The sequence below is a fragment of the Dreissena polymorpha genome, chromosome 3, assembly GCF_020536995.1.
Source record: "Dreissena polymorpha isolate Duluth1 chromosome 3, UMN_Dpol_1.0, whole genome shotgun sequence".
Lineage (NCBI taxonomy): Eukaryota > Metazoa > Mollusca > Bivalvia > Myida > Dreissenidae > Dreissena > Dreissena polymorpha.
Window position 1 is genome coordinate 46,514,831 of NC_068357.1, and position 22,007 is coordinate 46,536,837.

General features: G+C 39.2%; 1 protein-coding gene and 1 long non-coding RNA gene across 10 annotated transcripts in view; both read left to right on the forward strand.

Annotated features, from left to right (window-relative positions):
• The window catches only part of LOC127874001 (uncharacterized), a 62,315-nt gene that overhangs the window by 20,017 nt on the left and 20,291 nt on the right, over positions 1–22,007 (forward strand). The window contains exons 5-6 of one of the 9 annotated variants that reach the window (XM_052418104.1): positions 21,048–21,110; positions 21,963–21,998. The exons of 6 other annotated variants lie outside the window; for them this stretch is intronic. In XM_052418104.1, coding sequence (XP_052274064.1) covers positions 21,048–21,110; positions 21,963–21,998 — 99 coding nt within the window. Of the gene's footprint in view, positions 1–21,008; positions 21,111–21,962; positions 21,999–22,007 lie in introns of all 9 variants that reach the window. 2 more of the 9 variants (XM_052418106.1, XM_052418105.1) reach the window with 2 other exon arrangements.
• On the forward strand, positions 8,826–18,200 carry LOC127874002 (uncharacterized). Its single transcript, XR_008046491.1, has 3 exons — positions 8,826–9,314; positions 15,459–15,512; positions 17,921–18,200. It is a non-coding gene; the product is annotated as an uncharacterized LOC127874002 (long non-coding RNA).

Here is a 22,007-nt window from a genome sequence, read left to right on the forward strand (position 1 = left end):
ATGTGGTTGTATGCATGTGCGTACAGTGTCAAACCAGATGTGGTTGTATGCATGTGCGTACAGTGTCAAACCAGATGTGGTTGTATGCATGTGCGTACAGTGTCAAACCAGATGTGGTTGTATACGTGTGCGTACAGTGTCAAACCAGATGTGGTTGTATGCATGTGCGTACAGTGTCAAACCAGATGTGGTTGTATACGTGTGCGTACAGTGTCAAACCAGATGTGGTTGTATACGTGTGCGTACAGTGTCAAACCAGATGTGGTTGTATACATGTGCGTACAGTGTCAAACCAGATGTGGTTGTATACATGTGCGTACAGTGTCAAACCAGATGTGGTTGTATACATGTGCGTACAGTGTCAAACCAGATGTATGCATGTGCGTACAGTGTCAAACCAGATGTATGCATGTGCGTACAGTGTCAAACCAGATGTGGCTGTATACATGTGCGTACAGTGTCAAACCAGATGTATGCATATGCGTACAGTGTCAAACCAGATGTATGCATGTGCGTACAGTGTCAAACCAGATGTGGTTGTATACATGTGCGTACAGTGTCAAACCAGATGTATGCATGTGCGTACAGTGTCAAATCAGATGTGGTTATATACGTGTGAGTACAGTGTCAAACAAAATTTGGTTGTATACGTGTGCGTACAGTGTCAAACCAGATGTGGTTGTATGCATGTGCGTACAGTGTCAAACCAGATGGTGTTGTATACATGTGCGTACAGTGTCAAACCAGATGTGGTTGTATACGTGTGCGTACAGTGTCAAACCAGATGTATGCATGTGCGTACAGTGTCAAACCAGATGTATGCATGTGCGTACAGTGTCAAACCAGATGTGGCTGTATACATGTGCGTACAGTGTCAAACCAGATGTATGCATGTGCGTACAGTGTCAAACCAGATGTATGCATGTGCGTACAGTGTCAAACCAGATGTGGTTGTATACATGTGCGTACAGTGTCAAACCAGATGTGGTTGTATACGTGTGCGTACAGTGTCAAACCAGATGTGGTTGTATACGTGTGCGTACAGTGTCAAACCAGATGTGGTTGTATACATGTGCGTACAGTGTCAAACCAGATGTGGTTGTATACATGTGCGTACAGTGTCAAACCAGATGTGGTTGTATACGTGTGCGTACAGTGTCAAACAAGATGTGGTTTTATACATGTGCGTACAGTGTCAAACCAGATGTATGCATGTGCGTACAGTGTCAAACCAGATTAAAATGTGGAGTCCGAACAGGCCTTTTTGGGACGGTACTCTCCGTTGTAATGTATTTTGCGTTTAAAGGACGTCACTTCTGAGCGAAAATCCCTTTTCGGTGAAAAGTTTCGTCCCTGATTAGCCTATGCGCACATGCATTAAGCCCAGTTTTCCCAGAGCGAAGATCGAGTTTCCTATTATAAAGGTAGGTGTTAATTTCTATCCAATACGCCATATTAGGCACATGAGGACAACAAATGTTCACAATAATATAAACAAAAAAGAAGGAAAAGCAAAATGCCCCCTCTCTCACACACGTCACACACGGAGATTATGGAACCGGATGTAATAAAATGAACGTCCGACCATAACCAACCATGGAGATATATGTAAATGATCATAACAAGGAAACTGTTTTGACGTTCAGTGTAATGCTTCTGTTCTGACCTCAGGCAGTGCCGAATATGACCGTGACTTTGACAATTAAATAAGTTTAAGAAAAGAGTGATAAAAATAATCTGGCGTAACAATTGTGTCAATAGATTAATTGTGTCTTGTTCTGAAAAAATTGGCCTTAATGCATGTGCGTAAAGTGTCGTCCCAGATTAGCCTGTGCAGTCCGCACAGGCCAATTAGGGACGAAACTTTCCGCTTTTATGGCATTTTTCGTTTAAATGAAGTCTCTTCTTAGCAAAAATCCAATATAGGCGGAAACTGTCGTCCCTGATTAGCCTATGCGGACTGCACAGGCTAATCTGGGACGACACTTTACGCACATGCATTATGCACAGTCTCCTCAGAACGCGACTCAATTAATAAGACGAACGCGCAAATAACAAAATAAGAAAATACATAACATGTTTGCATATAGGAGTGATTCTCGTTGCTGAAATGTACTGTAATAGTTCGCTGAAGCGTTATCTGATCTCAAATAAGGACGCAGTGTGTATCTGTGTGAAGCTTGTAAGGTCGGTTTCGCGTTTTCTATGAATAAAACATTATTATTAAAACTCTGCAGACGGACTATCCATCAGATTGCATTATTCCACTCCGTTGTGGTGTTGCGTTCTAGTTGTTCTCTCAATTCACCACATGGATTAAGTATATCAGGTTGTGATTCGCGTTGTATGTTGTTATTATCGTGAACTTTGTTACTTTATTATGGGGATTAATATCCGGTAACTACCGAGTGGTTCTCTTATTTAGATAACTGGCCCACATATTAACTTATTTCCTTGCTTTGTATTTGTGAGCGTTAGCTCACAAATAATGTAGAGGCAATTTTGAAATCAGTCTGCGTTAAGTACGCTACGAACAGTAACCCGTGACTGCCTGTGTGGATAACTGCAGTAAAATTAAGCAGACGCCGAATGGCTCTAACCACCGCATCTGCCTGTTTATAGTTCCCACTGGTACACTACATAGTGTGTATGTATGGCCAGTCTAGTGTTTATCATTGAAATCTGTACATATTGGCTGCTTTCAGGGAAAACGGGGTTTAATGCATGTCAAATAAGATTAGCCTGTGCACACTGATTTGCTGTATCAATGATTTGAGAAATAAAAAACACACATCTCGACCTGTGCTTTAAGACACACTCTTTATAAATTTGAATGGGTTGTGGTCATTTCAAACTTGCGATATAAAATGCTATAACATACTTTTGAAAACTGAGTTGCGTCTAAGATTATACAACCGCGAACAAATTCAGTGCCTTCAGCGCTTTGATTTATTATAATAATCAGAGAAGCCTATAATTCATATCGGTGTAATGATGTTGTACAACATTTAAATGAAATATTCTTAAGTATTGTTCATTTATAGAAAATGAACTCTTTTGGAAGCGACATCAGTCAATGGTCTACATTTCGTCTCATGTCGATTTTTGACGCCCGTACACAAATTGTAGGCAATTAAAATTGACTTTCTACAGATCTGTTCCTTTGTCTAAATGTAAACGCTTTTTGTTTACCCATGGGTGGATGTCGCTGGAACTTAGAAAAGAGGTCATTAGTTTGAAGGAGAAAAATCGCTCATTTGTTGGTTTACATTGAACGGACGCAGCTAATTTATATGGACCGTGCTATGTGAAAAAGAGGTTTAATGCATGTGCATAGAACGTCGTTCCAGATTAGCCTGTGCACAGACTTATCAGGAATGATACTTTCGGTCTAAACTGGATTTTTACTAAGAAGAGACTTTTAGAAAACGAAAAATGCCATAAAAGCGCAAAATGTCGTCCCTGATTAGCCTGTGCGGACTACACAGGCTAACATGGGACGACACTTTACGCACATTCATTAAACCCCTTTTTCACAGAGCACGGATCATATGCATTCCTGATGTCGATCAAACTTTCACAGCTGAAAAACCTTCACTTGAATCTGATGGACAATGGAGGACTGTTTGCGCCTTTATATTATTAACACAATACAACATATATAATCAAAGCGCTGATAGCACTGAAGTTGTTCGCTATTGCATAATTTAAAGCGAGTATATACGATCTTGTCAAATATTTATTAATTAATATAAAATGTGTTAAAAACTGATTATACATATATTTCAATATAAACTAAAATAAAAGTTAAGAAGAACATGTGTCGAAAAGTGCTAAATAGGCCAGATATTTAATTCTGAAATCGAAAAAGGCTGTACAGCCGAATTCGCTAGCTTGTATATCATGCATGTACGATGTGAATCTAAATTTAGTCTAACGGTTTATTTAAAATTCCTGCAGCAATCGATTCACACGACACACGAACTCTTACTTAAAAGACGAATGCGTCGGTTATTGTAGGAAAATATGTACGAATTATCTTCGTCACAATCGGCTCGGGGCGCTAATTTGTATTTGCTGCATTTTATGAAATTCGTCTTAAATGTATCATTTTTCTTGCATATTGTGTGTTATTATAACATATTTGTATCAATATATTACAATTCAACACATATAAAAATCGTATAATCTCGCTTTAAGACCCAACTGATTTTTCAAAATTAATCGCAAGCTTGAAATGAACACATGCCATTCAAATTTATAAAGAGAGTGTCATAACGCACATGTCGAGATTCGTGTGCACTTTTTATCATCCTATTTATTTCAAAGAGATAACTTAGACAAAATTACAACAACACGGCCATTTTTGGACGTTCTGAAAGCATAGAAAGTATGATGAAAATGGTAATGAAAACTGGATATAAAGACAATTTGCAATCACCATCATATTAAATGAATATTGAATATCGAATACCCATCTGACTAAGAATATAATTTCATGATGAAAATTCCCTGTACAAAACTTTTTATTTTTGACACCATATACAAATTCAAAATATACAATAAGATAATTTTACTCACGAATTAGGTAGTCATAAAAACAGCCCTGTTGAACCGTACTTTGTTGTTTATGCATTACTTGTTACCCTAGCAGTTCACACGGTGTCAACAACTCTGACCTTAACATAGGTATAGAGCACTAATGCGCTTTTTCGGCGTAGCTGTTTTACCCACCTTTTCAACTTAAATGACTTTTACATAACGCCAGCAGACACGCATGATTTTTTTTCGAATATTTCATAGGCTGATTCGAGATAAAACCTCTGAACTTTGGCTACATCACCGTGTCTGTGCTCAGCGCAAAGGATGTAGCACTGTTCAGTGTAAGGAATTCCGGACTACTCTCTGAATGTTTAAACGACACAAATTGTGGCCCAGTTACAATTACGCGTTAAAATCCATCTCGCAGAATTTCAGAGTTAGTACTCGTTCCCTAAATCGTCCGGGGAATATATAATTGACAATCGATAAACACAGTTTTGCTTTCAAGATGAGAAAACACACATTACCGAAATAGTATAGTGTCACGATAAGAGGAAAATCATTTAATTATCCAACCACAATGTTTGCCGTACTCGGTCAGAACGTCTGCAAATCGTTCTTGAACGCCTGGATAGGCTGCCCTTATTTACAAGTTTGCTATTTTGAATTAAATTTTGTATCGAAAAGCGAGATATCGCCTTTAAAAGGGCGACGGTCGCGTTCATAAAGGGCGACGGTCGCGTTCGCAAAGCGCGACAGTCGTGTTTAAAGGGCGAGATATCGCATACAAAAGGGCGATATTATTACAGCGATATTTAAACAGTACAAATATCGCGTGTTGCCGCGACTGTCGCGCAAAATATCAAGTATCGCTTCGTGCGTCGTGTGTCGCGGTCTGAAAATACACCGCGATACACGAGATTCGGATAATATGTGCAATATTTAATAAAATATCGTGCGTCGCAGCGACTGTCGCGCAAAATATCGTGCGTCGCTTCGTGCTTCGTGCGTCGCCTTTTGGACGCGAGACACGACACACGAAGCGATACGCGATATTTTGCGCGAACTGTCGCGGCGACGCACGATATTTATGCGCGACAGTCTCGCCGACGCACGATATTTTGCGCGACAGTCGCGGCGACGCACGATATTTTGCGCGACAGTCGCGGCGACGCACGATATATTTAACACGATATATCACCTTTTGGGCTACCTACACAAAGGCGATATATGGTGTTAAATATATCGTGCGTCGCCGCGACTTTCGCGCAAAATATTGTGCGTTGCCGCGACTGTCGCGCAAAATATCGTGTATCGCTTCCTGTGTCGCCCTTGATGAAAGAAGGGCGAGATTATAGATGGCACTGTCCGGATCCGTATATTTGGCTGGAAAGTTGGCGTCATTTAAAAAATAAACAAAAGTAATAAAGGGTATAAAACGGCGACAAATAGCTGTCTCGGCATGGACGTCACCATATTGAATATCGCGTGATTAGCTCCTACGAAATTGCAATCATATAGATCAATACTCATCCGTTTAGATATGCACATATCAGGAATACTCATGTCTGGTTAACATTCTAATTATGTTGATGTATGTTTCGTAATTTATATGCTTATTGTGGTGATAATAATATATTTTTTAGACGATAAAATCTTCAAGACAAAAAAGATGGAGACATTGGAGGTGACGGTAGTATTGTGTGGTTGTTTGTGATGATGATAAAACAACATAATGGTGGGGTGTTTATTATTGTTGTTGCTGTTTTAATGATGATGGTGTTCTGTTGGTGGTGAAGAGGAAAATATGGATAATGATAAAAAAGGGAGATGATGAAAAGGAATATATATCATTAGCGAGGCTGTTTTCGGAGAAAACCCGAGCTATTGTCCGCCGTCCGACGTCCGCCGTAGGCGTCGTGCTAAAACCTTAACATTGGCTCTAAAATCAAAGTGCTTCCACCTACAACTTTGAAACTTCATATCTAGATGCACCTTGATGAGTTCTACACGCCACACCCATTTTTGGGTCACTAGGTCAAAGGTCAAGGTCACTGTTACCTCTAATATAAAACTTTAAAGGGACCTTTTCACAGATTTTGGCATATTTTGAAGTTTGTTATTAAATGCTTTATTATGATAAATGTAAACATTGAATCTTAAAAGCTCCAGTAAAAAATCGAGAATAAAATTAAAAAAAGGAAAAAACAAGTAGCCGGTACCAGGGCTCGAACCAGTGACCCCCGGAGTCCTGGAGTTAGTCTGAAGTAAAAACGCATTAGCCCTCTCGGCTATTCCGCCGAGTTTAGGTATTTTATACCTTATATAAGCAATCTTCGTAGTTTCGTAAATTTAAACGACAACTACAGAACTCTCCAAATTATTCAATCGTTTCGCGTTGCAACGCTTTATAATTTTTAGGTTTTCAAATCGTCAAAAGATACATATAATGGCTATATTGGACTATGGTAAATGTTCAGTTATACTGTTTCCTCACGAATATCATAACTCAAACGAAAATTTGCGAATCTGAAACAACTTTTTTCAATTTTGTCAATTTACCAAACTGTGAAAAGATCCCTATAACAAAGGCTCTAAAATCAAAGTGCTTCCACCTACAACTTTGAAACTTCATATGTAGATGCACCTCGATCAGTTTTACACGCCACAACCATTTTCGGGTCATTAGGTCAAAGGTCAAGGTCACTGTGACCTCTAATATAAAACTTTAACTTAAGCTCTAAAATAAAGTGCTTCCACCTACAACTTTGAAACTTCCTATGTAGATGCACCTTGATTACTTCTACACTCCACACCCATTTTTGGGTCAATAGGTCAAAGGTCATGGTCAATGTGACCCACGGTAAATCATTGACTTTCATTTATTCATTTATGCAAAACTGCACCCACAGCCAAGCGTTGGCACCCGCTATGTGGTGCTCTTGTTATTATTAAGTGATAAATAATGATAAGCTTTATTAACTTGTATTTTGCCGTATGCTGTTTTTAGACAGAGGCAGTGACATTTGAAATGTTTCAAGAAGCAGGCTCAATTCTGGACTGGTTCTAAGTTATTTGCTTTAGAACCACAGACTGTGTCCCCTAAAATTCATCTCAGTCTGCATTATGTGAACAGGTTTGATGAATGTTGTCTGGCTTTTTATTTGCTATAACAGTGTTGTCTGCGCTCACATGTTGCTCACACTTTCCATCTAAACTTGATTTTCGGTAAGGAGGGACTTCCTTGAAACTAAAAATACCATAAAAGCGTAAAGTTTCGTCCCTGATTAGCCTGTGCGGACTGCACAAGCATATCTGGGACGACACTTTACGCACATGCATTAAGCCTAGTTCTCTCAGAATGCGGCTCAATTTATTATTACCATGTGCGTGAATCATATTCAACAACGTCAGTAATATCCGCTTTTACCTATATCATTTATTGTAAATATAAAACTGAATTTTGCTTTGAAAAGTATTTGGATGTTATATCAAATGATAAACTTAGACATCAATTAACTTGTTTAAGATTATGTTCTCATAGTTAAGAGATAGAACTAGGAAAGTATAACAATATAGAAAGAAATAATAGATTGTGTAAATTATGTTACTAAAATGCAGTAGAGTCTGAATATCACTTTAAGTTATGTTGCTCTCGATACAGTTGTATAGGATCAAAATTTATAGGCAAATGTTCATGGCCTATAGTACAGCAATTTCATTCGTTTATGTCAACTTCAAGTACAATATGTATGTATAATCTTGCAAAATATGTTAAAGAAGCATTACGTAAACGACAAAACACCCTTGATAGTTTACCTGTCTTCTGATCGTTTATATATGTGTATGTGTATCTATGTAATGTTCTGCAATATCTGTATATATTTATTTGATGTTTGTAATGGTCTTTGCCATAAAAAATGCGTTTGTTAATGTCTAAAGGCAAATGATTTGCTGAATGCCAATAAACTGAAACTTAATTCACCCATTTATGACTGGCGTCTAGAGAAAAGGCCTTTGCAAACAGCGTAGACCCAGATGAGACGCCGCATGATGCTGTTTGCTTAAAAGAATTTCTGTAAGAAATATTCAAAATGTAGAAAAAAATATAATAGACATCCCTAATTTTGGAAATAAATTGATCCAATTTAGAAGGATGGGAGAGTCCACTAGGCATAAATGGGTCAAAATGATAGTTCTGCTTCTAATCGGTCGATATCTGGGATTTGTATCCGTGTAGACGGATTTCCAAATGTCTATTAATAGCACTTACACACCTTAATAACATTGGTTTATAAACCCAACAAGTGGCTGTCGAAATGCCATATTAATTGATAGCTACAACGCTCTGCTCTAATAATTCCAGTCATACTAAAGAGTTAATATCTGGCTAGTGTTAAACAAGCGGCCTATGTGATTGAATTGTTTTGCACTGCGTTAAATGTGATGTAAGTTGCTCAGAGCGTACAGTCTGTTAACACGTGTTTGGTGATAACTTGATGACTTGAAGTATTGTTGATCGTCAAGTGTTTCGCATGATTGTTATTTGCTACTGAAAAAAGACTTAATGTCAATAGCTGGTGAATAAACGGATCTGTACAACTGTGAAACAACGAACGTGTTAGGCGGACTAGTATACTCGTACACTGATCATGTCTTCGGAAAACTTGCTTTATGAAATGGATCATCACCATACAAGCGTACAGGTTTTGAGCATCGGCGTCGAACATTTGTCTCAAGAGAAACAAGATCTGCAGTTACATGAGTTGCCGGTATGTTGATCTAATACTCTATATCCGCGCGCTAGGAAAAGCGCAACGATTGTGTGTAAATTGTCGTCTCACAGGCTATTCAGGGACGATATTTCCGCTTAAACCGGAGATAAACTAAAACGAAAAGAATCATAAAACGGGGAACGTGTCTCCATTGATTAGCCTGTGTAGCCTGCATAGCCTTATATAGGGTGGCACTTGACGCCCACGCATTAAGCCCCATTTTTCCAGAGCGACGCTCTTACAGAGATTTTTGTGTAAATATCCCTTTAACGTCAAAGAACTCGAAATTTACCAGTTGTAAAACATATATCGATCCGACTTTCTGTTCGTCAGCAGTTGTTTGTACGATGGTTTTAATTAAAATGAATGCTTTGTGCGATCATATACTATGTATAAGCATAACTAGTCACCTTGATCCTTGATTAATTTAACCCATTTATGCCTAGTGGATGGGGATCCTTCTAAATTGGATCAATTTATTTCCAAATTAAGGAATGTCTGGTAAATTTATTTCTATATTTGCAATATTTCTTACAGAAATTCCTTTAAGCAAACAGCGCAGACCTTGTTGAGACGCCGCATCATGCGGCGTCGCATCTAGGTCTACGCTGTCTGCCAGTGCCTTTTTTCTAGACGCTAGGCATAAATGGGATAATTAATCTGTCCCAGCTGATCAAGTAAAAAGATGTTCGACAGTTTACAATAAAGGAGACTCGCTCTATGAAAACGAGACTTAATGAATCTGCGTTAAGTGTCATCCCAGATTGCCTGTCAATAATACCCGCAAGGGGAGTTAGACAGTATAGATAGATGGATGGATGGATGGATGGATGGATGGATGGATGGATGGATGGATGGATGGATGGATGGATGGATGGATGGATGGATGGATGGATGGATGGATGGATGGATGGATGGATGGATGGATGGATGGATGGATGGATGGATGGATGGATGGATGGATGGATGGATGGATGGATGGAAGGACGGACGGACGGACGGACGGACGGACGGATTACGAAAACATCAATAAAAATGGTGGAAAGTATCGTCCCTGATTAACCTGAGCGGACTTCACAGGTTAATCTGGGACAACTCACGCACATGCACTGAGCCCGTTTTTTCATAGAGCGAGGCTTAAATGTTCCAATACCCCAATTCGTTCCTTATTCGAAGAAATGTGTCAACAACAAGAGTTGTTATAGCGTTTGCAATATTTACGCATGCAGATAGATTAAATGCACCTACTTTGTGTTTTTTATACAAAATTCTGACATGTGGGTGCAGCAGAACTAAGCGTGTTTGATGAATGGTGTATACCCCACTTGAATTGAACATAGGCCTTGAAACACGTAACTTGAAACGCGCTTCTCTGTTAATGGGACACTTGTCGATATAAACAAGTATAATTTGCTCTGCTTGACAAATAGACAGTGTTTCGTACAAATAACTTAGACGTTTCAAATAGTATGCCGTTCCATGGGCTCGAATAATAAACATTTAAAATAACATAAAAACTGTTCAATAAGCATAATTTATGATTATAAGTATAATTTGGCCTTAAACAGTCTGTTTTCACTACCTCAACCGACCCAAATTATTTTTGCCATTTTAAAGCAAACACATTGACTCGCGTTCAAGTTATTTGTTCCTTGGATTCATGTCAGACGAAGAAAAGATTGATTGTCCGATACCACGAAAATTGCTTTATCTATAACACATGTATAAGCGCGGATAAGAAGAAAAATACGACGTAGATGTTAAAGAATGGGCAAAAATTTAATAACAACGAAGGTATGGACGGGAAAGCCCGAATTCATCACCAGAAATGTTGCACGTGTTGAATATTCAGGTCATTTGTTAGGTCATTTGTTTAACAGAGCATTTTTTGAATTATAAAAAACAACATTTTAATATCTGTTTTGTACAATTGTGAAGTGTAAAATGTTGTATGTTTCGATTCTACAAAATCGACATACAATTAGATTCTAAATCAATTATATAGAGATATTTTCATTTTAATTCGGTGTCCACAGTACACATGCGTAGACCTTCTTTAAAGCGGGTATATACGATTTTTTACATGTGTTTAATTGTAATATACTGATAAAATATGTTACAATAACACAACATAGGTAAGACAAATTATACATTAAAGCCGAATTTCATAATATGCAGCAAAGACAAATAAGCGCCCCGAGCAGATTGTGACGTACACATTTTCCTTAAATAACCGAAACATTCGTCTTTGTATTAGGATCGGAGTTAGTGTTCGTGTGTCGTATGAATAGATATCGTTGCAGGAATTCAAATAAACCGTTAAACTAAGTTTAGATTCACATCGTCGTACATGTCTGGTATACACTATACATGCTGGCTAATTCGGCTGTACAGCCGTTTTCAATTTCAGAATTAAATATCTGGCTTAGTTCGCATTTTTCGACACATGTTCTTCTTAACTTTTTTTTATATTTATATTGAAATATATATATAATAAGTTTTTTACACATTTTATATAAATTCATAAATATTTGACAATATCGTATATACCCGCTTTAACAGGTTAATTTGTTTAAATACAAACATGTAACGTCTTAAACTACAGATCTGAAAATGAAGTGCATATAAATATAAGGTCTACATCTTAATATTGTAGTCATAATCATGAATATACGATAAAAGATCCATCTGAAAGTAAGATGCTGAAAAACTACATTAGCATGTTCAATATTTTCTAAGTTGTACGATCGGTTTTAATAATCTGCTGCAATTCAGCATCTAAAAGTGTTCACTATACAATTGTAAATAATACAAGTTGAATCACAATTCGACGTAATTCTTTCGCGCGACACACCGTCCAATGATGGTGAACAAATGTGCCAAATGATTTTAAAATCTCAATGAACGGCATAGTTATGGCCCGGACATGCTCATTAATGGCCATTTTTGACCTTTGAACTTAAAGGGATCTTTTCACGGTTTGGTAAATTGACAAAATTGAAAAAAGTTGTTTCAGATTCGCAAATGTTCGTTTTAGTTATACTATTTGTGAGGAAACAGTATTACTGAACATTTACCATAGTCCAATATAGCCATTATATGTATCTTTTGACGATTTGAAAACCTAAAAATTATAAAGCGTTGCAACGTGAAATGATTGAATAATTTTGAGATTTATGTTGTCGTTTAAATTTACAAAACTACGAAGATTGCTTATATAAGGTATAAAATACTTTTACTGTGTATACCCGGCGGCATAGCCGAGAGGGCTAATGCTTTTTTACTTCAGACTTACTCCAGGACTCCGGGGGTCACTGGTTCGAGCCCTGCTACCGGCTACTTTTTTTCCTTTTTTAGATTTTATTCTTGATTTTTTACTGCAGCTTTTAAGATCCAATGTTAACATTTATCAATATAAAGCATTTAATGACAAACTTCAAAATATGCCAAAATCTGCGAAAAGGCCCCTTTAAAACTGCATTCACTGAACTATCAAAAACAAAGTGCAAGTAGACTGCCCTCAATACCTTACTGTTGTAATTACTGTTGTAATTGACTACTTAAAACTGCATTCACTGAACTATCCGGTACAAAGTGCTATTAGACTACCCTCAAGACCTTACTGTTGTAATTACTGTTGCAATTGACTACCCTTTAAGCAGATTAACGCGTTCAGGCATGCGCACACTCAAGTAAAATGCTTCTGCTAATTGTGTACCATTAACATTCACAAAACGCTCATCAGACGCATCACGTGTCTTTGATCTTGACAAAACAACTCAATAAGTAGTACGCAGAAAGATCAACGTATGAGTCAGGTTTATATGCTATTGCATAACATTTAAAGCGCATTTTACCAACGATCCTATTGAAAATAACACGTATCAACATGACTGCAACTGTTTGACTCGCAACTGGATGCCTAATTTTTCAATACTTCCTCGTAGACAAAAAACGCACTTTGTAGAGCGACTGAATTGTGGACATAACAACAACTTATTATTGGTGCTGTTATTTGGTTTGACGCAACTCGCGCACGAACTCGAAGCAATTATTTACTTTTCACACACACTTGGTGCTCTTTGGTCTATTCCAGTTAGAAAGCGGAAAAGCGTTTGTGCTTTTTTAATTGACATCGGGAAGAACTTTCTTGGAATTGGCCATGATTCTCTGAATCCGAAGGCACACAAGTACTAAGGACCTGATATTATGGAACATCTGGGTGTATAATGAGAACCACATTGTGAGGGGAATTTATTAGTACATAAATGGAAAGACAGTTTCGGTTTTATCATTTTTAAAGTTTTATCCCCTCAGATTACACCAATTAAACAGTTGTTGAATTCAGGCTGAATATATGAAGTACACATGTACTTTATATAATGTTTGATATTTGCCGGTTGTCTCGAATTATTGGCACAATGTCTCACTACCTTTAATGTTACGCAAACTCATTGATGTACATTAATTCACGTGATTGACTTAGTTTATATGATAGTTAATCTACTGATTATATATGATATTTAATGTGCTGATAAATGTTGAAATGATATCGATTTTATTTAAAATCCTATACAATAGAATATTTAATTGTGTGTATCAACTGTTTGAGTGTTTATTTTTTTAATTATATATGAATGCGCTTTCATAACTTTGTTTATGGGATCATTTGGTTGATTGATTATTTTTACAACATTTTTAATCACATTGGTCTTTACATTTTCAAATAAGGTACAAGTATTTAGATGATAGTGGTAAAAGATTTTCATACAACAACTAAAATATGTTATGTGTTTATAGAAATATTAATGTATGGCGATGTTATGTGTTTATAGAAATATTAATGTATGGCGGCTTATGAAATGCATGTCTTATTTGCAACGATGATATTGTTGTTACAATTACTGGCACTAAATGTTAGGGACATAGCAAAACTCTTAACATGTACTAAATTGAACTTTATAACTTTTTTAAAACGATCACGTAAGGGAGGAAACGTTAAGTTTGTGACTGCAAGCACACGTCGCAAACACATGTAGCAATGACACGTCGCAAGCATTCGTCACAAGCACACACCGCAAGCACACACCGCAAGCACACACCGCAAGCACACACCGCAAGCACACACCGCAAGCATACGTCGCAAGCACACGTCGCAAGCACACACCGCAAGCACACACCGCAAGCACAAGTCGCAAGCACACACCGCAAGCACACGTCGCAAGCATACGTCGCAAGCACACACCGCAAGCACACACCGCAAGCACACGCCGCAAGCACACGCCGCAAGCACAAGTCGCAAGCACAAGTCGCAAGCACACGCACAAGTCGCAAGCACACACCTCAAGCACACGTGGCAAGCACACACCTCAAGCACACGTGGCAAGCACAAGCCGAAGGAACATTCTACAAGCACACACCGATGGAACATGTTACAAGCACACACCGCAAGCACTTGCCACAAGCTTACGCCGAAAGAACATGTCACAAGCACAATCCGCAAGATTACGTCGCAAGAGCACGCCGAAATCACACGCCACAAGCACGTGCCGACGGAAAATGTCTCATGCAAATACCGAAAGAGTATATGTAGGCGCGCATGGACACAAGCAAAGATTCTAGGGCAGATATATCCACGCACACATATTGCTGAAATACAATTCCATACACTTAGCCCATTTATGCCTAGTGTCTAGACAAAAAGGCCTTTGCAAACAGCGTAGACCCAGATGAGACGCCGCATGATGCGGCGTCTCACTAGGGTCTGCGCAGTTTGCTTGCAGGATTTTCTGTAAGAAATATTCTAAATATAGAAATAAATATACTAGACATCCTTATTTCGGAAATAAATTGATCCAATTTAGAAGGATGGGAGAGTCCACTAGGCATAAATGGGTTAATAGTACACATACGACCCATTATCCCTCTAGCAGAGATTTGTCTCCGACTGGTGCAGCTGAAGTTGCACTTTGTTTATACATGTATTTGTACGCTAGCATGTGCGAACGAATCCAATCATACTTGCCGGTATACGTGGGCACACGCTTACGAAAACAAAATCCTTACAAGCACCATCGAATATATACTTGCTTAAATAGTGAGTGTAATTGATCTTTATTTTTTTAATTTGTATCATTGCAGACCAACACCGCATCTCAAGACAGCCTAGAACAAAGCAGGCCAAGGAGGAAATTAGTGAGTAATTTAATGTTTTATTATAGCATTATTAAGATATTATTTACTTTGGTATATGTGTCTAGTGAATCATATTAATCATTGGGTCATTGAATGTGTGTGATGATCAAATGCAATTGAAGTTTAAAACTACTTAACTGGTCTTAACTCGATTGTATCGATGAGAACGGGCTTACATAATAAGCAATCAATTCCATATTATTGTAACATTAAGTGCTTGGTGTTTTGAAAATAGTCTTGATTGGACATCCAGATCGCATGACGTATACTTTAAGAGCCTCGCTCTGGGAAAACGGGGCTTAAAGTCATCATCTCATATCATCTTCGCCTTTGGTCCCATCTGGGACAAAGGCCGCCAACTAGCTTCCTCCAGGCGTCTCGGTTTTGGGCGAGTCTCTCCAGCTGCCCCCATGTTTGGCCCATCTGCTTAGCGTCTGCATAAAGGTCACGGTGCCAGGTGTTTTTAGGTCGCCCTCTCTTCCTTTTCTGGTTCCATGTTAGAGATTGCCTTGTCGTATTGGATGCACGCTTACGAATGGTGTGGCCTTTCCACCGCCAACGTCTCTGAGGGTTGTCTTCTTAAACTGGCTGCTGCTTTGTTCTTCGTCATAATTCTTCGTTGGAGATCTTGTCTGGCCAGCGGATCTTGAGGATCTTCCTGAGGCAGGTGTTGACGAAGACCTGTATTTTCTTTATGGTGGTGACAATGGTTCTCCAGGTAACTGCTCCATAGAGGAGTAGTGGCTTCACGATGGTATTGAAGAGCCTAATCTTGTTAGTAATGCCAATTTCGCTGGATCCCCAGATGTTCTTCAGCTGATGGAAGGCTGCTCGTGCTTTAACGATGTGGGTTCTAACATCTGCATCAGTTCCTCCCTGGTTGTCCAAAATGCTGCCGAAATAGGTGAAGCTGTCCACCTCCTCCAGCGCCTCGCCTTGGACTGTGATAGTTGTGTTGCTGGATGCGTTGGTCCTGAACACTTTGCTCTTCCCTCTGTTGATGGTGTGGCCCAGTTTAGCTGAGACGTCCGCTACCATGTTTGTCTTTTCCTGCATCTGTTGTTGGGTGTGGGAGAGAAGAGCCAAATCATCGGCAAAGTCGAGGTTTTCTAACTGTTTCCAGAGTGTCCACTGAATTCCATTCCGCTTCTGCTCCGTCGATGTCTTCATTACTCAGTCTATGGCCAGCAGGAACAGGAAAGGTGAGAGTAAGTAGCCTTGCCTCACACCGGTTCTCACTTCAAAGGCATCCGTGAGCTGTCTGCCATGAACGATTCTGCAGGTAATTCCTTCATAAGACTTCCTGAAGATGTTGTTGATCTTTCCTGGCACTCTGTAGTGTCTCAGAAGTCTCCAGAGTGATTCCAGGTCAACACTGTCGAACGCCTTTTAATAGTCAATGAAGTTGACATACAACGGCGAAGTCCTCTCCAGGAATTGTCCCAGAATGATGCGCAAGGTTGCGATCTGATCCGTGCACGATCTCTCACTTTGAAAGCCACGGCGATGCGGGTTAACTGCGTCTTTCATTCGGTTCAGCAGGATGCGATTAAACACCTTTCCTGGGATGGACAACAGTGTGATTCCTCGGTAGTTGGAGCAGGAACTGAGGTCGCCTTTCATGGGAAGCTTGATGAGATAACCCTTTTTCCACTGTTGGAATTTCATCTTCAACCCATATCTTGCTGAAGAGTGGTTGTGGTAGCTCCACACTGGTCTCCACATCAGCCTTAAGCGCTTCTGCCGATACGCTGTCGGGTCCTGCAGATTTGCCGTTCTTCAACTGCTTGGTGGTGCTGCAGATCTCTTCCTTTGTGGGATTGCAGCAATTGATTGGCAGATCGATTGTAGCTGGCAGAATCTTCGGTGGGTTCGCAGCAGCTGGCTTGTTGAGTAGCTCCTGGAAGTGCTCAATCCACCTCTTCTTCTGCCCTTCGTCATCTATTATTACTCCTCCATTTTTGTCCCTTATTGGCCTCTCTGGCTTGGCAAACATTCCTGCTTATCTCTTGGTGATAGAGTACAGATCTTTAGTTCTGTTTTGATAGGCTGCCTCTTCCGCCTCTGTTGCAAGCGTCTCTAGGTAGTTCCGCTTGTCTGCTCTAATACTTCGCTCGACGCTCCTATTTCCTTCGGTGTACTCTTCTCGTGCTTTCACGTTTGCGGCTCGTGTTCTGCTGTTGTATATACTTGCCTTCTTTTCTCGTCTTTCCACAACTTTCTGAAGCGTCTCTACTGATATTCACTCCTTGTGGGTGTAAAATTTGGAGCCTAGTACTTCTTGGCATATTGAAGTCACTGCTTCTTTCACGTTCTGCCACTTCTGCTCTATCGTCTCTTCTTCAAGCAGCTCCTCTAGGGCATGGGACTTGTTGTAAAGAGTAACCTTGAACTCTTCTTGCTTCCAGGTGTCTTTCAGTGTGGCAGTGTTGTAACGTTGGCTGCCGCCCCCCCCCCCCAACATCTCTTCTTCAGCTTTAGTTTCAATCGGGCGACAAGGAGATGATGGTCCGCAGCCACGTCTGCTCCTCGCTTGACACGTACATCCTGAAGAGAGCGACGAAACTTCCTTGCGATGCACAAGTGGTCAATCTGGTTCTCCGTTGACAGGTCTGGTGACACCCAAATTGCCTTGTGTATCCTCCTGTGATATGAATCACTTCCTCCGATGACCAGGTTACTTGTCGTGTTGTGGCGCACAGGTTAGCGAATCTCTCCCCGTTGTCGTTTATCTCGCCTAACCCTTTCCTCCCCATGATCTCCTCATATCCTCGGTTGTCACTGCCAATCTTGGCTTTGTAATCACCCATCCTCTTCTTCTTTGTAAGGAATGAGGCCGTCATGATACGTGGTCCGTGTGCCTCCGGGCTACTCCATGGGAGTGTGCTGCATCCTCCTGCTCATGCCCGAGAGCAACAGTAACTCACCGGAAGTCAGTCGCTTCTGCCCAGAGCCTGTCCATCTTAATTCACTGATCCATAGGATGGTGAGATTGAACTTCCTCATCTCAGCGGCCACTTGTGTTGTCTTCCCGGTCGCGTACATAGTTCGGACATTCCATATGCCGATGTTGCTTGTTGTCCTGATGGAGATGATGGTCTTCGGCCTGATGGCTTCCAGTTGACACTGGCTTTCACCGTCCAGCGTCATACGTCCTCCAGCTGGAGGTCCACCTTCACCCAGGTCCTTGATGTATGTTGTTATTCTGTTTGGCGTTTCTGTAGCAATAAGGTTTCAACAGGGTGGGGTAGCTAGCCCTACGCCCAACCCTCCTCCTTTTTCAGCGCGGGCTCGGGACCGTCCTTGGCTTAAAGGGGCCTTTTCACGTTTGGGTAAATTGACAAAATTGAAAAAAGTTGTTTCAGATTCGCTAATTTTCGTTTAGTTATGATATTTGTGAGGAAACAGTTATACTGAACATTTACCATGCTCTAAAATAGCCATTATATGCATCTTTTGACTATTTAAAAACCCGAAAATAATAAAGCGTTGCAACGCCAAACGAATTCATAGTTTGGAGAGTTCTGTTGTTGTCGTTATATTTTGTGAAACTACAAGGATTGCTTATATAAAGTATAAAATACATCAGGCATTGTAATCGGAAGGATGGCCGAGTGGTCTAAGTCGCAGACTTTTTACTCCAGGAGTCCAGGGGTCAGTGGTTCGAGCCCTGCTGACGGTAACCTTTCTTTTCTTTTTTAAATTTTATTCTTGATTTTTTACTGGAACATTTTATATCCAATGTTTACATTTATCAATATAAAGCATTTAATGACAAACTTCAAAACATGCCAAAATTCTTGAAAAGGCCCCTTTAAAGTATGAGCATCAAATGTCTTCCCAAATAAGCCAGTGCAATCCGCATAGGCTAATAAAGGACGATATTTTCCGCTTTTATGGAATTTTTCGTGTAAATGAAGTCTCTTCTAACCAAATATCCAATCTAGGCGGACAATGTCGTCCCTGATAATCCTATTCAGTCCGCACAGGCTTATCATGGACACCAATTTCCGCATTCTTGGTAGTTTTCGTTTGAAGGAAGTTTCTATAACGCGAAAATCCAGTTAAGGCGGAAAGTGTAGTCCTTTGCGGACTGCACATTCTAATCTGGGACGACTCTTAACGCACATGAATTCAGCCCAGAGAACATGACTCCAATAATTCATTTCAGTGTCAACGTGGCTATTGCAAATTGATGATGTTTTGTGGCGTATTATTGGTGGGCCTAGGCGTGGTTGTCGGACTTCTTATAAACAATTATTCGAAGAAACAGCCGGATCAATCCGCAAATGCTCAGTCCCAACCTTCTGCTGTGGTCGCCCGTAACAGTGTATTAACCCGATACGCAGGGATATATCAGTAAGAAGTTGTTGATTTATTCACCGTAGCCGCTTGACTGAAATTTATTGTCTTCCATATTTCCTGCTATAATTAATGCAACGAGAAATTTGAACACTATAGGAAACATGGGAATGCATGCTTACAACAGTTGCATTTCATTTCAGTTGGTATTCGCGGTCCCATGACGTAATTTTATGTGTAATAATACCTAATATCAAGATAATGCACACTTTCTTGCTTCTTTTATTTATTGATTAAATATGTTCTTAAATGTTATTATGCGTGACTTGATCTAGAATATTTCATGTGAGCAATGTCCAAAACAAATCGATACGTTAAGACGTCATAAAACATTTTCATTTGCAAATTGTGTAGTACTGTAAATATGTTTATGCTTCCAGGTTTTGATTTTAAGTTCTTTTTTAAAACATACTTGTTAATCCATTTATGCCTAGCGTATAGGAAAAAGGCCTTGGCAAACAGCGTAGACCAAGATGAGACGCCGCATGATGCGGCGTCTCATCTGGGTCTGCGCTGTTTGCTTAAAGGAATTTTTGTAAGAAATATTCTAAATATAGAAATAAATATACTAGACATCCCTAATTTCGGAAGTAAATTGATCCAATTTAGAAGGATGGGAGAGTCCAATAGGCATAAATGGGTTAATATTTTGCAAGCCACGTCATACCCATGCCGATATCATTCTCATTCGATATGTGTCCATATCACAATAAAGTAGCAATGCATTCTCTATGTATCAAACCATTTTATAACTGTTTCAGATCGTAAATCAATAGTCAGTCAATTCAATAACGAGACACTAATATTATTTTACCTGCGTCATGTGAAACTAGGTCGTATGTCGCATGCCATTTAACAATAAGGCCAGGAGCTACGCTCTCCGCTTTCAAGTTACGCAAACTATCGTGAGCTCATTAGCCGACATGTTAGCTCTAGACCTGACTTTGCGCATATGGCATAAGACCCATTTTTGCATGACGTGACACATATGATATTGAAATTAATCTTTGTAGATGCTGTGTGTAATATGTTATTGTTACTGTAAAACAATTCATATCAGTTATTCTCCTCATTGTTGTATAGCATTTAAATATTCACGCATATACAATTACAGGGTCAATACTTCTATTTTAGAATACATCATCGACGTTAAGGAAAGTTCGTGTCAAGGAGGTGACTGCAGGCTGTGCAAGTGGGCTATAAATGCCCCTGTTAAACCAGTAATACACCATGATGGTATGACAAACGATTTTCTGTTATAAATAATTTTATCTGAGGAAGGCTTTTATTATAAAACATGACGAACCTAATCATTTGTAAAAAATCATTTGCAAAATCGACTCTATATTATTTAGATTTAACATAATAAACATGTCAATCGCAAAATATATCATTTAGGATTACATGGTAGACTTTAATAGTGTGTACTGTAAACTTATATTTTTATATTGTGTACTGTATTTGATAATTTGGAACGAACAAAAGAAATAACATTTTGAAATGTCCTCGATAGATGCAAATACAAAGATCACGTTTAACTGCACATGGTTGTGTCTAATGGAAATCATTTTGGTAGAACCTGATAACACTTCCTTGTGCAATGTTCACTTCATGAAATTTGTCAAGAACATATATCACTCACATATTCGAAATGACTGTTCGGTCTTATTTAACCCTTTCAGCGCTGGAACCGAATTTTTAAGGCCTTTGCAAACAGTTTGGATCCAGATGAGACGCCACAGAACGTGGCGTCTCATCAGGATCCAAACTGTTTGCTATTCTGATAGTATTCTTTGAAAAAAAATCGAAGAAAATGCTAATTTTAGACATTCAGCAGACGACATTTTAGCAGAAGACAAATTTCCCAGCATGCAAAGGGTTAAAAATCAGTTAAACATGATAAGCAGCAAAATTAAGATATTGTGATATCTACCTTTTGTATTTTGAGTATTATAGATGTTTTTAACGATCTTACATATATTTACTCAATTCATTATTTTTAAAAATGCATTATTGAATGTGCCTTGCTATGTATACGAGAACAGTATGGGGGAGATGTGTACACTCTTTCATATTTAATTATTGCAGGTAGTGATTGCCCTAAAGCCACTAAAAGCCATGCGGGTATGTTTT